Source organism: Dermacentor albipictus, chromosome 1 (genome assembly GCF_038994185.2).
Source record: "Dermacentor albipictus isolate Rhodes 1998 colony chromosome 1, USDA_Dalb.pri_finalv2, whole genome shotgun sequence".
NCBI classification, from domain to species: Eukaryota; Metazoa; Arthropoda; class Arachnida; order Ixodida; family Ixodidae; genus Dermacentor; species Dermacentor albipictus.
The window spans coordinates 219394334-219410979 of NC_091821.1; the positions used below are offsets into that span (position 1 = coordinate 219394334).

General features: G+C 46.5%; 1 protein-coding gene across 5 annotated transcripts in view; it reads left to right on the top strand.

The window, feature by feature from the left end:
- Positions 1-16646, top strand: part of LOC135897418 (neural cell adhesion molecule 2-like) — a 551631-nt gene that overhangs the window by 508928 nt on the left and 26057 nt on the right. For all 5 annotated transcript variants that reach the window (XM_070530912.1, XM_070530916.1, XM_070530915.1 and 2 more), the window contains exon 7: positions 5560-5862. In XM_070530912.1, coding sequence (XP_070387013.1) covers positions 5560-5862 — 303 coding nt within the window. The remainder of the gene's footprint in view (positions 1-5559; positions 5863-16646) is intronic.

A 16646-nucleotide genomic window follows, 5' to 3' on the forward strand; every position in this document is an offset into this window, starting at 1 on the left:
CCCCCTCTCCGTCGCTGCAGCTGCGAGGCGTTCAAAGAAGCGACCTTTGCGCTGGAATCCGCCGCCTCCCTCCAGCCCCTTCGACATTGTGACGGGACGAGTTTGGTGTGGGGACAATGATTCCAGAGTTCCTCAACGCGGAGCTGATCTGACACGCCTGAAGAAGCTACCGCGGGAACGTCTTATTTTTGCGCTCTCACGGTTCTGCATGTTGCAAAACAACGAGCGACCCTCGAGCGGCGTCGATTTTCCGGAACGGCACCACCTTCAACGCCGTCGCTTGGGCTTCGGAATGTGTGTGCCTTTGTGTCTGTAAACTGGTCTTCAGAGCAGCTGCGAGTTGGTGATGTGTAAACGAACAGCCGCCGCGTCGTAGGACCGGCGGATCGAGTGTATAAAAACTATGGTTGTGCGAATGTTGGACACACTTCTCTTGAGCAGTCATGTTAGACTGAGTCACTTCTCTCATGCAGTCATGTTGGACTGTTACTCTTTTTCTCAAACAGTCATGTTAGACTGAGTTAATTTCTGTAAATAAACCCCTTTTTCCTCGTTCTCGATGAGAAGCAGTTCTTCACTTCATCAACGATCTCAGCGTAAATAAGTTGGACGACGGCATGGGCCAGCTACCTTCGAATTCATGCCGTACTCCAATCTTGGCAAAGGACCACGGACGAAGGGATTGAGCCCCCAATCCTGACAGCACCCAATGCACGGTACACGGGCGTTTTTGGGTTACTCTCCTGTCGAAGTATTACATCCCCATTGTGTAGTAACGTTCGACTCCCCAAGTAATCCAGCTGAACAGAAAGAATTCCCCTGTCATCTACAGGAAACTTCTAATAGGTTTGTTTCCGCTAAAACAAAACAAAAATATTTCCCGGTATATAGTTATATCAATTAAGCACTCCTCGTAGCTGTTATTCGTGCTCGAGCGAAGGCTGCGTTGAACAAACAAGAAGCAAGCGTGACGGCCTTTACACTAACCTCCATGTCGCTATCAAAATGTTCAAATAAATTTTGTCGCTGGTTCCACATAGCCTTCGTCGACTGCATACTTATTTTATTTATCTACGCTTTTTTTATATGCATTTTTTTTAGAATCCGGCAGTTTGGCTTATTGCCACACCCTTTAATCGTCATGTACTCGTATATCACGATTATGGGACGCCTGTTTCGAAGTCTCAAAGTTTCTTTTTCTCGAAGAAGCCACGAATATGCCCATAACATGTTTCTTTTTTTTTCTTTCCCCTCGCCATGGAAGCCTTTGGCCAGGTGCTATTCCAACTTTCCCGAGGTACCACGTTCTGTCCAATTGTCACCCAGCCGACAGTATAAGGTAGCCAGCGTTCAAAAGTGCAGTAAGGAATGTTACAAAAAGAAAGACTTTAATAAAAGTTCTCGCACCAAAAGAAGGACGGCCGAAGCAGCGTGTTTTATTTATGCGCTCTTTCTCTCGGTCGCCGGTGCCGCCGCCGCGTGTACGGTTCCACTTTTCTCGCGCAGTGGTGGTGGCTCCCTTGTGTCGGTGCCCACTCTGGTTCAGGTGTCGTTGCGGCATCTGCGTTTCTCCCGCCTCTACCATTTGCTTTCCACCAGCGTGCGGCCACGACAAGCGCTCTCTGGCTCCACCCCTCCTCCTCCTCCTCCCTCCTTTGGCGCTCTTTTGCTCGGCAAAGTTTTTCCGCAGTTTCAGCGCCGGTACTCGCACACGCAAAGTGAGACGCTGAGATTGTCTTTTCGTTTTCTTTTTTTTTCTTTTTTTACCCCCGCTGTTTCCCCGCTCGTTCACTGGCTGTCACCCTCCCCCCCCCCTCCCCTCCCCGGCCTTTTTCTAGCGCCCGTCGCTCGCGCAGCTTCTTCTGCTCCCATCCTACGTGTGTGTGCGCGCGTGTTCTCTTTCCCTGACCTCTGTGTCTTTCTGCTGTCCCACTCTCAATCGCACTGCTTTTATTACATTTCCTTATTTCTTTCTTCTTTTTTTAGCGGCCGCCTTTCCGCACACTTAGCGGTTACGGCGTTGTCATTTGCGTATTTGTTCTACCGTGCCTTTTTAACAGCCCGACGTGATCGAAATATTCCCCACGGATATGCCGCTGTAATATTGATTTCCCAGGCACAGCTACGTCGATGCCGTATCAGGCGCGCCCGTGCGCGCGTGTGGTTCTCTTTTGTTGCTTCTTAAACGTCGGCGTCTCTGTCGTTGATGTAAGCTCAGCGGCGGGCCGTGTTTGTGTCTCTTTCCCTCTGGCCCCTTTCTCTCCTGCATAAAGAGTTGTGCGCGGGACGAAAGCAAACACTTTCCTTTTCTTTTTTTACTCTTAGTTGTGCTTTAGGGAGCGGTGAGGTGGATGGGTGCCGTGAAAACGTAACCAGAAACCACGGAGGCCCCTTGTCTCTCTCGCTGGGCGGAACAAATAGACGACCACGAGGTCACACACTCGGCGGCTAGCAGCAGCAGCGGCGGCGGCGGCGGCCCATGGCTTCTCTCTGTGTTTTTCTGGCTCCCTGCCGTCGGCCGTCTGCTTTTGTCTTTCATCGGCTCGTTAGCAAATAAAGCAGACCCAATAAGCCGAGGGGGGGGGGGGGGGCATGCGATGTCCAATCGGTCCTCGGCGACGGCGCCTGCTCGCGAAGCGTAGCGGAGGTTCGGCAATCGATGGCTCCGACGATATGCTTTCATTAATCTCAACGAGTGGTGGCTCCTCACTCGTAGGGAGCCGACTCCTTTTCATCCCGAGCTCGCCCCCTTCTCGTCTCCTTCCTTCCCTGGCCAGCGTTGATCGTTCGGCCCGCTCTGCCGTGCGGCCCCTCTCCTGTCGTCCGCAGGCACTCGCTGACGTCGCGCGCTGTTGTTGTTGGTGTTGATGTTTCCCATTATGCGCTGTTGTCATTGCCGCCTGAGCGCTAAATGCTCAGAGCCGGTGCCCCCCTGCCTACCCTCCTGCGGGATCTTGTCGCGGCAAAGTGACTCTCACGTACAGTGATAACGACACAGTTGGATAATATTAGCGAGACCTGTCGTATCGAATGGCAAACGAGCGGGGCAAACACGCCAGTTCTCAACGATCAGCTCTTATTCCAATACAAGGAACTCCGCGAGAGCACGTAGACTCGTCATTATCCCTCTGTACACGTATACTTGACTCCCATTAGAACAGACAACGGTAATGCGTGATATCAAACATTGTTGATTAGTTTAATCAGTGAGTAAGATCTCCTGTTTAACTCCTGCCTTATTCGTTTGCTGTAGAGTGTTAGATAGTTTACAATAACTTTCAAAAATGGTCAATAAAGCTAACACTAGCAGAGTTGCTGTTCTGTCTTTCACGTGCTATCAGGATAATCGTTTTTAAGTTTAATGGTGATTTTTTTTGATGAAATACAAAATGTTTGGTCCTTTTCACAAAACACGCCTTTGCCTGGTTAGCCGTTGTAATGAAGCGAATCTCAACAGAATAACACCAACAAGAAATCGTTTAAAATGCATTACCATTGTATCATTGTGTAACATATCGATATTATTTGCATCGTTAAGCGCCCAGCTTAGAACCCTAGCCTCACAAAACTTGTACGTCAGGCGCTTGTCGCATTTCTTGCACAGCTCATAGCCCAAGGGTGAACCAGTTTCCCACTACCCGTTCGTGGTGGTCAAGGGCCGGCTGTGAAATGTCTTTAGAGCATATTCACACCCGTTGCTCTCCTTATTCCTTTATTTTTGCCTCCTAAGGACCAACGCATATCTTTTCCAGCTTGGTCAAAATGACAGAATTTTACCTGTGAGACGCTTGTGGACATCTGTAACTACTAAACACTGCAGTTAGCGTCTTGCAGATTAGGCCATGTGAAGCGTGAAACGCTTTACACCACCTCGCACCTCGCAAACTTATAACGGATCCAAAATTTTACACCGTCATTATTCTTGTCAGGATAGGAGAACCGAAAACTGTCTCACTCCATCCTCGCAGACGCAAGTGCTAAGCAGTCCAGTGCGCCCCCCCCCCCTTTTTTTTTCACTAAACAGTCTTCAATATACCTTGTCGTGCTCGCCTAGTTTGCACTACTGCTTGTCAAATATGAACTTCCGCCAACTTGCCCAAGTTTAATATACTGCTTTCCTTACCCTGATAGCGTTGTTTTGGAGTAGTCAACACCTCAGCGAGTTACCGCAGTTTTTTTTTTAGTAAAATAAAGAACATCTAACCACGTTCTAAAGAAACAAATCGCGTACATTGTAAGCGCAAGTGGATTTAGCCCACCCAATGACCGGACAGATTTTGCATTGCTTATTGCTGACACTGTGCACACATCTAAACAGGCTTCATCCAGTCGAAGTTGTGTCCGAACTCCGGTGCAAATGAGCCGGATACAAGTCTGCAACTAGATGGCTTTCTAATATATCTTTCGACGCATCGCCAAGTTATCTTCACAGTGTATTTACTTGTGCGGTGCCGGCATGATGGAGTTATAACGCCGAGTTCCATTACCGTTCAGTGCGCAGACCACTCAAGCTGCTGCGGTCTACTATAGTTCAGTCCACTTTTTTTTTCTTAGATATATGAGTTTAAAAGAGTTGTTGCGTCTTTAGGTGGTACCGGCTACTCTTCGTCGCAGGGCAAACAAGTACCGAACGCACAAAACGCACAAAAGAACACTGAAAACAGTCTAAAAATACAAACAGCATGCAAAGTTCCACACACGAGTCAAGGAAGCCACAGAAGAATGTACAGGAACACGCACGAACATGCAAAGTTTCGTAAACAAATGAAAGTATACTGATAAACGCTAGACCACTCGCGCAAGTTCATAGTTTTGCAGACGAGTGGACCAGCACAACTACACATAACTACATAGTATACAACTAATAAATAACTGCATATACTATATGTACTTAAGTTTTTTATACGTATAAGAGTCTGAACACATATATAGGGTGTCAGCTAACGTTAGCCAAGCTGTTCAACGAAAAAAAGATATTTGAAAAACAGTGCGCAAGATACGATTACTATAAGACCAACGGTGTTCAGTCGTCAGGCCTCCGACAACCGAACACCGCAGGTTTTACTCGTATAATTGTATCTTGCACCGTGTCTATTAGACCTGTTGTTGTTGTTGATGGTGGTGGTGGTAATGGTGGTGGTGGTGGTGGTGTTGGTGATGATGATGATGATGATGATGACGACGACGACGATGATGATGATGAAGATTCGCTTGGCGAACGTTAGCTGTGACACGCGGTATTATTTATAGTATTGAGGCTTTTGTAACAGCGGACATGAAGATTTATTACAAGCCTAGGATGTTGGTATATTCTGAAATCGTTTCTAACTTTCTAAAGGAATATATTAAAGTTCTGGATCTAGCAGCACCTGCACAGATGTCCTGGAGAACATTAAGTGGACGCGAAACGCAAAGTAACCGTAGCCCTTTCCACCATGCTTGAGCCTAATAGCAGAAACATTGTTGCCAACCAGTTTATACCTGTCATGCACGCTTGTTCCCTTAACAATCATGCTTTCGACACGTCCTGGTTCTCACGTTGCTCCCTCTGAACTGCAGACGCGCCGGTGTGCAAGCAGCACTCCGCTGTGGTGTACGTGGGCTCGCGCGGCGACGAGGTGCAAGTGGTGTGCGAGGTCCTCGCGCATCCGGACATGGTGTCATTCCAGTGGAGCTTCGACGGCGGTGGCGACGGCGGAAGCCGAGCGATCCACTCGGGCTTCAGCGGCGACCGCGCCACGCTGTCGAGCGTGATGCGCTACACGCCGCTCACGGAGGCCGACTTCGGGACGCTGCTCTGCCGCGCCAACAACAGCGCCGGCCACCAGCGGCGGCCATGCGTCTTTCACATCGTGCAAGCGAGTGAGTGGGCTAAAGCTTCTCCCTTGCGAGACCGTCTTTCGTGCGCGAGAGAAAAAAAAAGATCTTCGGGGACTACACGCATTATTAGACGTTTTTTTAACAGAGCGCCGCCTACGCTCCACCCTACTCAGATTTCACGCGCTGAGGCATTGTAGGGAACTAAGTAGATTTTCTTTTTGAAAGGCATGTTCTGCCGAGACGCGACAGATGTGACGCCGCGGATTTGAGGCAAAAATGACCAAGAAGCCATGCAGTTGGCGCAACCTGCTGAATTGGCTTTATAGCGGAGCCAGGGAAGCGAACGACGTCCCGCTGCCGGCATTAGCGCTGAGCCCACGCCCACTAGCGTTCTCGCTGGTTGCTAGCATGCGCCGGTTTGGGCGAAGCGGGGCCGTAAACGCTTAGCTAAAGCTCTGTATCGTACGGCTTAACTGCAAGTCGCAGTGCGAGTTGCGTCAAGATTATTTGCTTCCCAAACTTATCTTGCAGGCATCTGCGAATCATCTGTATAGCAGCGGCCACGTGCGCCGCTCTCTACACGGTACGTTGTTGCTCCGACGTAGCACGTCGGCGGCTCAGCGTTCGCGCCGTCTTTAGTATTTTGCAGATGCAGATGCTTCTTTGCAGATGCTTATCAGTCATGTTTAGTATAACCTTCTTGGAGTGCGTACGTCCGTCGGCTTCACTCCCTCTTTCAATAACTGCACGCGCCCGTGAGAGGAAAGAGCCGGGAAGCTGCGCACCATAGCGTCCCTAGTGCTTCACCCATCTTCCGCTCCCAGCCTCGCCTTTAGGCGTTTTGTGCGCCTTTAGCGAGCAAGTGGGTGTGCACGCATTTCGCAACAACCGCTGTCCTCTTTTTCTTTCTTCGCTCCCTCCATCTTTAGTTGGCCTTGTTCCTCTACACACTTTGCGCGGCCCTCCAATCTCACACGATGCGGGGATACCGCGTCGTGAAGCTCGGCGTATGCAAGATATCAACTGTACAAAAAAAGCTTGACAGTGGGTATCAAGAGTTGCGCAAGTCAATCAAAGTTGTACGCAAAATAGTACAGTAACGAGTGGAAGGTCGACGGTTTCATTCCCTTAATTGCAGGTATATCCGCTCATGTAGTATATATAGCTATCTTAATAGCGAGTCGGTAGTAATATTACATGTATATGACGGCACACCAGTCATATAGTCTTCGTAGGTTTGACGTAATGGCTCTGCAGAAACCCGCCAGTTGGAGGGCAGTAATTAAGGGAAAATCAGACATCCACCCACACACCGCAGAACTATTACGTCAAACGTTTGCCTTTACTTCGAGTCGGTGACAAATTCGATTTCGCCCTCCTATCTGCTAGCCACCTGGTTAGCTCAGATTGTAGAGCGGCTGCCCCGGCAAGGCGGTGCTTCCGGGTTCTAGTCACGGACCAGGACGAATTTTTCTTTAACTGCGAGGCTTTCCTTTCAAGAACCCCTATATGTTTCCTTTGTCGCGATTGCTACGAATGGGTGGATGTCTGATTTTCCCCTAATTAATTAGTCTTCGTAGGTCTAAACTGGCTTCTTAAGCTGTACGCCAATAGCTTGTCTGCAGAAAAATAAATTTCCCCACGAGTGAAATTACGTATCTAACAGAGACTCTTTTTAACAACGTTCAAACAAGTATAGTAAGAAGAAAAATGAAGCTTCCTTGAAATTGCGTTACTGTAGCGGTCTATTCCGCCCAGAGCTGGGACAATTCAGGTTTAGTTAACTGCAGGTAACTTTGGTAACATTATATATGCAAGGCCTTTTTGGGTACTTGGTTTTTATTCTTTCTTGGGGATACAGCCATTCTACAGCTGCTCACTTCTAAAATTTTCTTTTATTTTAATGCTTTCGTGCGGTGTACCTAATTTTTGACCATGTCTTTGTTTACTTTCTCCACGACGCTGAGGTCCGTACCCTGTATTTGTGACCAACGCAAATTACGTAATTGGACATCCGTGCACCCTTCCAAGTTGTTACTGCTGCTACACTCCCCCTTTTGTCTTTGAATATAAATGACACTTTACAAGCACCTATCGAAACTGTGACACGATGCGCTCGCAATGTTTTACTTAGTTAAAGATCCGTCGAGAAAGTAATTCAGCAGGTTCAAGGTCCGTTAAAGGACTCAGTAAACTGAAAGAGAGTAATGTAACTGTTGCTGAAGACTTTTCACCTGCGACTCGCGACGCAATTAGATATAGTCTGGGTGGGTTTTTTCTTAGAAACAAAAAGATGATACTAGGAGCATGCTGCTGCCCTCCTAACGCCACAGCGACTTTTGTTGATGACTTGCATGCCACCACTGGTGATACTGTTCCTCGATGTCATTCCTACCCTGTCATTCTCCTAGGGGACTTCAATTTCCCAGGCATGGCATGGTCCGGCGCTTTTTCTATAGTAAGCCCATCTTCCAACCAGTGTAAACAGTTCTTAGATATGTCCCATTGCTTCCATTTCACGCAGCTTGTGAGAAAACCGACAAGTATTACGCCTGAATCCTCAAATACATTGGGCTTAATTTTTTTCTAAGCTCCCTATAACCTGCCTCCCTGGTTTGAGTGATCATTCGCTTTTGCACTTTAGCATCAACATATCCTCTCCTCGTGTCCAGCGCAAACATAAAGGAATTCGTGACTATAAAAGAGCTCAATCGGACCTTTTCATTTAAAATTTGAGTGAATTCCTGGACGTTTACGCTCAGAACTTCGACCTTCGAGATGTCCAAGAAAACTAGAATATATTTACTTTGAATGTAAACCAACCCATAACCAAGTATGTACCTGCCAAAGAAGTAGTATCGCACGATAATGCACCATAATTTACTAATGGGCTTAAACGTCTCTGTAATAAAAAGCAGCCGCTATTTCATTTGGCAAAGCTCCAGAACACTGCTGAATGCTGGGACGTGTACTTAAAAGCTGAGGACGATTACCTAAATTCTGTTCACGCAACTAAGACATCTTTTTACGACTCTACTTTACCTAACTTCCTGTGTAATAACCCCAAGAAATTCTGAAGCATTCTGAAGCGAAGGGCGATGGAAGCCACCTGATACCTGTGAGTGATGACTCAGGCGAGCCCATACCGTCGGCTGAGTGCCCTCTGAAGTTTAATAGAGTGTTCACAAGTAATTTTTGCTCTCATCATCCAGGCGAGCTTCGCACTTTTTCTCACCGAGCTCTTCCCCAGTGTCCCCTGTTACGATAGAATATGCTGGTATTGTAAAAGTAATCAACTCTCTGAAAGTGTCTTCCTCTTGCGGCGTAAATAACATCAGCTTAAAATTTCGAAAACAAAGATGTGCTCAGCTCTTTTCTTTACTACGATTCTTCACCAACCATTTGATCATGGTTCCTTATCATCGGACTGGAAGATTGGGAAGGTGGTTCCTATTTATTTTTTATATTTCTAGGTGGTTTCTGCGTTACCGCTTCTTTTCCATAACATTGTATAACTTACCTCTCCTTCGTAACCACTCCCATCTACAATGCATTTGCGTTTGAGGGTATTTGGAATAAATAAATAAATAAATAAATAAATCGTCAGGCTCTGTCGCGAGCGCCTGATAGCGCCTTCGTGCGGCAACTCCTGAAAGCTTTGTTCTAAAGACTTCGCATTATATTCTCCATCTTCCGCAAGCAGATGTATAAGAATTTACATCCCGGTTATCGACTATAGTGAAAACTTGCGTTGCACAGCTATGACACTGGAAACCCGCCATTGTTGCTTGGACCGTGCACAAGCAAATTTCGCGCATAGTAAGTGATATAACTTTTTTTTTCATAACCGAACTCTGCGTTTTTACTCTTTTCTTCTGTGCCTATCTGACCGCACGCAACGGACACCTAACCACGTAGAATTGCATATATCCGCAGATAACTGTACTTGGCCCCCTACTTTTCCTTGTATATATTTACGATATACCGACGAAGAGTTCATCAGAAATACGTTTATTTGCTGATTATTGCGAGTTCTATCGGCAAATTAATAATAATGACGACGTACCAGCTTTTCAAGCTGACCTTTCTCTCATCGAAACTTGGTGCAAAGAAAAGAATAGTTAATGAGCTTGCATACTAACAAGTCATCCCTTTTATCTTTCCACCGCAGGCCCTCCTATCCCGTCCATGAGTATGTTATCAATGGTTCCGCTATTTGCTCAGTTAGGACTTGCGAATACCCTGGTATCAGTCTTCGCTCCGATATGTCATGGTTCACAAACATTAACAAGATAACTAACGACGCTAACCGCATGCTTGGCTACTTGCGCCGTAACCTCCGACTTGCTCCCGCCCCCGTCAAACATCCAGCATTTTGTACTTTCCTCAGACCTAAAGTACAATATGCATGTCCTATATGGGACCCTTACCAAGCTAACCATATTACCATGTTAGAAAAAATTCAAAATCGCGTGGCGCGGTTTATTTTCTCTGATTATTCTTTCACTTCCAGTACTACAGAACTCAAGTCATGGGCTAATTTATTTAACCTTGTGCTTCGCCGGAAAGCTGCCCGTCTCTCGCTATTCCACAAGTTCTTCCATGCATCTCACCGGTCCTCCAACATTTGTCCAGTTCACCGCCAGTCCATCCTGACCAACCATAACAAAGCCGTGTATCCTCCTCGAGCCCGAACCACCACTCATCTTTCTTCATTTTTTGTTCGTACCTCAAGAGACTGGAATTACCTTCCCGCTTCAGCTGTTCTTCCTGAGAACCCTCTTCATTTTAAACGCATCGTCGAAAAACTAACTTATATTAAATAAAATGTACGCGCTCACCCCTCATGTAAAACCGCCTCTGGGGCCTTTGAGGTATCGCAATAAATAAATAAATGAATAAATAAATATGCGCGTCAACGTCAAAATCAATCCAGCTAGCGCCAATCCCCCTCAAAAGCAGCGCACGTCGTCTTCATCAAGGCAAGTGGTTTGCTCCTGGCGTGGCAATCTGATTTTCGTACTTTGTGCCCCCGAAGATCGTAAGGCTGCTGCCCTCGGGACCGCCGCGCGGACTATCGGGTGGACTACGTTTCTGAAGTTTATATTTCCGCTTATGAGCAAATTCGCGAAGGAAAATTCGCGCATGACTAATTATTTCCTTCCTGCGTAAAAGTGGGAGACATTCTTTATTAATGAAAGCGTTGAACTGCAATAGCGCTAACCGAGTCTAAGGGAAGAAACAAAAAGAAAGAAAACGGACCCTCATTAAGGGTTCCTGTTGAATATGGGGTAATCGGAAACCAGAGTGACAGAGAAACGTGTAAAAGCGTTAGTCAGAACGAAGAAGCGCTGCTAATATTTCCTTCGTAGTCCACCATTAGTTAGACGTCCAGGTGTCTTGTTACATCTCCTGCGTTCACGGCTAAGGCATATGTGAATTTCTTCATGGACAGGAAAGCGCCGGTACTCAGTGCCTCGACAGCATATATATATAGGCTGTCGTGTATATATATATATATATATATATATATATATATTGTACTGTAAAATGGCATGACTAATGGCACTAATGGCATGACCGAGCGCTTTAATCGCACTCTTGGTGACATGCTGTCCATGTACGTTGCATCCGACCAAACCAAATGGGACCATGTTCTACCTTTTCTGACCCACGCATACAACACCGCCACGCAGACTACCACGGGATTTTCGCCCTTCTTTCTCCTGTACGGACGCGAACCTTTTTCCACAATGGATACTATCCTTCCGTACCGCCCTGACTCCATGGAAACAACTACCCTATCTGAAGCTGCTGCACACGCAGAAGAGTGTCGCAAGCTTGCCCGTATATTTACGTCAGAAGACCAGCAACGCCAGAAGCACCATCGAGAAAGTTCCAATGCTCCTGTAGCCTATGCTCCTGGCTCACTAGTGTGGCTTTGGGTTCCAGCCTCTCCCACTGGACTGTCACCGAAACTCGCGTCGAAGTACCAAGGCCCATACCGCGTGATCAAACAAACGTCTCCAGTCAACTATATTGTGGAACCCCTCGAGCTACCTTTGGATCATCGCCGTCGTGGACGCGAAATTGTTGATGCCCAGCGACTCAAGCCCTACTATGATCCGCCTGTGCTGTCCTACCCGTAGGTCGCCGGGACGGCTTCCTTCTCCGCGGGGGAGATAACTGTACTGTAAAATAGGGAGCAGTGGGGCTGTGGCTCGGAGAGAGACAACGACGACGAGAAAGAACAACCTTGTTTCGGTGCTCGGTCGGCTACACTACCTCTCGCTGCTACAACGTTCTAGTCGCGAACGCTTAGTGCTCAAAGTGCTTCGCGACAATATATATATATAGCACTGGCACATTATGTTCACGTGGAAACGAGGGGAAGAAATATAACTGCGGCCATTGTATCTAACGCCGTTACGATATACCCTCGACGCCATCGAAAAGGCTTCTTTCTTTCTCGTTTTTTTTTTCTTTTATTACGATAGCAATTATATGGACACTCCAGCCGTATTTCTGCCGTCGTTGTCGCAGTGAGGTTGCGTATAAAGCCCAAGAGCGATAAACTCATCGGCGCGCGCGCCGTATGCTGTATGTGCGAGTGAAAGCGTGCGACGGTGAGGCCGGCGAACGAGGCTCAATTTCGCGAGCGAGGACGGACGGATGGGTGGATGGGTGTTATGAGAATGCTCCTTTGGAACGAGGCGGTGGGTTGCGCCACCAAGCTCTTGCTATTGTACTGCCTAATCTCCTAGCCAAGTTAAAGAAGAAAAAAAAGAGAAAAAAACGCTATGAATTCCCACAACCACATTTTCTGACCCCCTACAGCAAACTTTGCTTTTGTACGTCTCCGTTTTTTGTCGTTTCCCTACTTTTATTCCACCAATCTTCCAATCGCCTCTTACTAATCTCTATTGCGGACATGTTTACTTTTCCCCTGCTCTCGCTGAACCCAAGGGGTTCAAGGAGGCCAGAGGTGCCTAGATCGACCGCTTAGCAGATGTTTTCACATTCTAATAAAACATGCTCCATCGTTTCCGTAGCTTTACCGCAGCAATCACATGCTTCTTCTTCCTTCTTATATCTCGTTTTATAGGTGCGTGTTTTAAGGCATACTGATCTCGCTTCGAAAAGTAATGAGCTTCCCTTTGAGTCATCATAAATTGCTTCTTTCCTGATTTCGTTTTTTCCTCTTAAGTAGTTGGCGGGCCGGAAGCGCGCCCTCTCCTGTCGCGCGGGGAGCATGGGGTTGAGGCGAGAGAGAGAGAAAGAGAGCGGGGGGGGGGGGGGGGCGTTCCTCTCCGGCGGCTGCTGCTTACGGAACGCCGTGCCGGCCTCGTATCTTGAAAGCGAACTGCGATGTTTGCAGAGTGCGCGTAGTGCCGGTAGCTTCGTATGCGCTGTGCTTTCAACGTTTCGTCCGCATTGAAGCGGGAGATGCTCGAAGGTCAATTCGATCGCTGCTGCTGCTGCCGTGCTTCATCACTCCAGCATTTTTTTGACAGCGAGTTTCTGCGCTCATCGAGCGAGATGTGTTCATGTTTACCTGTGCGCGCGTGACATCGTGCTTGTTAATTTAGTTAAAACACGTTGGCAGGCTATAGTTGGTTTGAATCCATGATAGAATGTGTAAGCGGGACTGTTTATGTCATCGTTCAGTAGCGCTTACATAATATATCATTGTTAATTTATTTAGTAAGCGAATGTTTACAGTTTGTACGAATGATAAAACTGCTATCCTTAATTCGTACAGCTGTCTACTAATTTGCTATCGCAATTGGTTCTTCGCCTTTCAGGCGAAACTGCGACTTTTTTGTCCATACTGCGCAACTCTGACAAAACACGACATGCTGCACCCTTATATTCCGCAATGATGTACGAATGGAAGGCTTTCGTAGGTTATGCCATGGTATAAGAGCGTGCTGGACCTTTATTTTAGCAAAGCAGTGGACACTGATGACAGTGATGTATCACTATTTCTAACAATCTGTCTTTAGATGACGCTAAATTAACAATTGTAGTTTAGTGCACAATAATGTAGTGCACAGTACATTTCGCGAATTCGCGCAGTTGACTGGAGCATAAATCTAAGACACACGAGCGCTCACCATTCCGAGCGGTCCCCTCCGAACTTCGGCTATAAGGGCGAGTTGTATTATGCTAGTGTAATGCCCATTTTGCTGAATCGTGATTTAATCCTGCCTGGAAGGTGTACTTTTGTAATTACAGCTACGAGGGCCTGACGTTGCCAGGGGTCTAATGTTGTAAACTTCACCCTTAGTAGCGGTCTTTATTTACGCATAATACACCCTTCTAGAGATGTGGGAATGAACGAGAGGAATACTTTTGACCATCATGGTTTCGTTAACGTGGGTTCAGAGAGGCAGGCAGGACAAAATTTATGGGGACAAAGTAACAACGAAACACGAAGCACACAGTTTGATGTACCACTCGTCCTGTCTGGCTTTTCATCGTGCGTCCAAGTTTTTTTTTCTTTTTTTACTTTAAATCAAGTATGAAACACAAGCGCTAGCTTCAACTGAACTTTACTGCAAAACTTAGATATAAACAAAACTACTTAGATATAAACACGAAGGAAAGAACGTTCTTCAGACAAACGCCACGTCTCATTCGAAAAGCACCGTTCATCCAGAACTGTCTTGCGCCGCCGTTCTGTAAATATCTCAGTTCTTTACTTGTAAGCCAAATAGACGGTGCGCTCACTCAAACTAAAGCCTCACGCAGCATTTCCGCGGCCTCTACAATCAAGTGACAAGACTGTTCTGGGTTACGATGAATTCTACAGGCGCTATTAAAATATTTAAATTATATAAAATTTAAATTAATTAATAAATATTTAAAATATTTATTAAAGTAAAATTTACAGGAACAGCTTAATGGTAATTGCGATGTTGAGACTCACACTGTAACATGTGTTAAACGAAACATCATGCTCGCCGCAATTGCCCTACAAATTCCTGCTGCAAGTATTGCTATGTTAGACGGCATACCTTTTCACCTGATGGAAAATAACCAAAATGGCAATACCAACGTGGTTGTTACCTTGGGTGTCATCACTGCTGCTATATTTATAAAGGTTAGCATAATAACAGTGCATAGCGGCGGTGCCTGCCTTGATCAAAATTTCTTTGTGCAAGCTGACCCCGTCCGAATAATCACCTAGTGCGTAGGCATAAACTCCTCGTAGCTTCGTTTACGATAGTCATATGAACCGACGAACACCGACACTTCTATACACCTTGGTCGTTAACCCTCTGAACTGTTTTAGTACTTAGAAGTGGGCATTTGGCCGTGAGAGAAGGGCATACATAATTCGTCACTGGCTGTCAATAAAACCAAATACTAAAAAAAAAGAGAGAGATTCAATTCAACACACATCATTGGACGTCGTACGACATGATGCCAGAAGCAAAATCAAGGAGGAGGAGGAGGAGGAGGAGGAGGAGGAGGAGGAGGAGGAGGAAGGAAAAGTAGCGAGGTCAACCAAAGGCACGACCGGTTTGCTACCTGATGCCTCAATAATGCTGCCCGATGGAAACCTATGCTAACCTACATAATATAGCGCTCATGTACATTTCTCATTTATTGCATACATTGCACAATTCGACCAAATTGCGAATGTGAAGAACGATACTTGATATGTAAAGCATTTTAACGCGTAAAAATGAGGAAAAGGTGCATTCCTACAGCGAACAATACTGCAAGCCCAAAGCAACAATGGCAAATAGTAGATAACCGGGAATGTCTAAACAAGCAGCAAGCACGGCAAAATTCACGACTTGCTGTTGCGTACAGTAGAAAAGATAAGACCTGTAGATGAAGGAAGACGGAGAGAACAGTTAGCGTATCGCATCAAAATGAAAAACAAGAAAAGACAAACAAACAAACAAAAAACAAAAAGAAACGCTAGAGCTCCTGGAACAGAATTATAATGATGTAGGAGCAAAAAAAAAAAGAGCATAAAAGAGAGAATGAGCGCGCGTTGTCAGTAATCTGTAAGACGGTCCTCGAACGCTCGCGTTGGTGCTCGTCCATCCCGAGGCCATGCATGGGCCCGCCTTCGAGCGATGCTGTCCGAGCCAGTGCAATGCTGCCGACGTTGCTCAGGCCGTTCCTTCACCTAATTATAAAGACAATTCACGCTTTAAACGATGTTCCCTCATTTCTATACCCACATTTCGTTAACGCTGTATACGTCCGTTCTTTCCGTGCTCATCCCAGCCATCAGGCTACTGAGCTGTCGTCTCTATAGGAAAAATATGCAGTACTGAAGAGCAGCGGCTTTCCGCTTATCTCTGCTCTTCTAGTAAAAGGGATAAAACACCGCTTGCTTCTATGCGTACAAGCAACGGCAATAGTAAGACAACTCGTGTTCAGCGATACCACGTCAGCCGTTCGGTGTTTCCTCTCCGCCCTATATACGCCACCTCAACCCATTTTCTACCATGCCGAACTAAGGAAATCAGTCTATACTCAATCTATACGTCGCTGAAATGTTTTCTCACGGCGTATGCAACGAATCCCCAAGTGCATCAACTTCCACTGAAAATAGTCATTCTGCTTTATTCTAGGTGAGACGGGGGAAAAAAACGTAGATCCGTGCTGTTTTCCTTTCCGTCCGCATTTCAATATAAAAGGCATCGCCACTTCCAATGTATACAGTTTTCCAGCGGCCATCACCGAACACTGACGCCATCTGTAAACGACTGTCGAAAGCAATGTATTCAGCAGGGGGCTTCTCTCCTAAAACAGCGTGAGTTGCCATAGGTTACCCTCTGACACTCTTATGACCATTG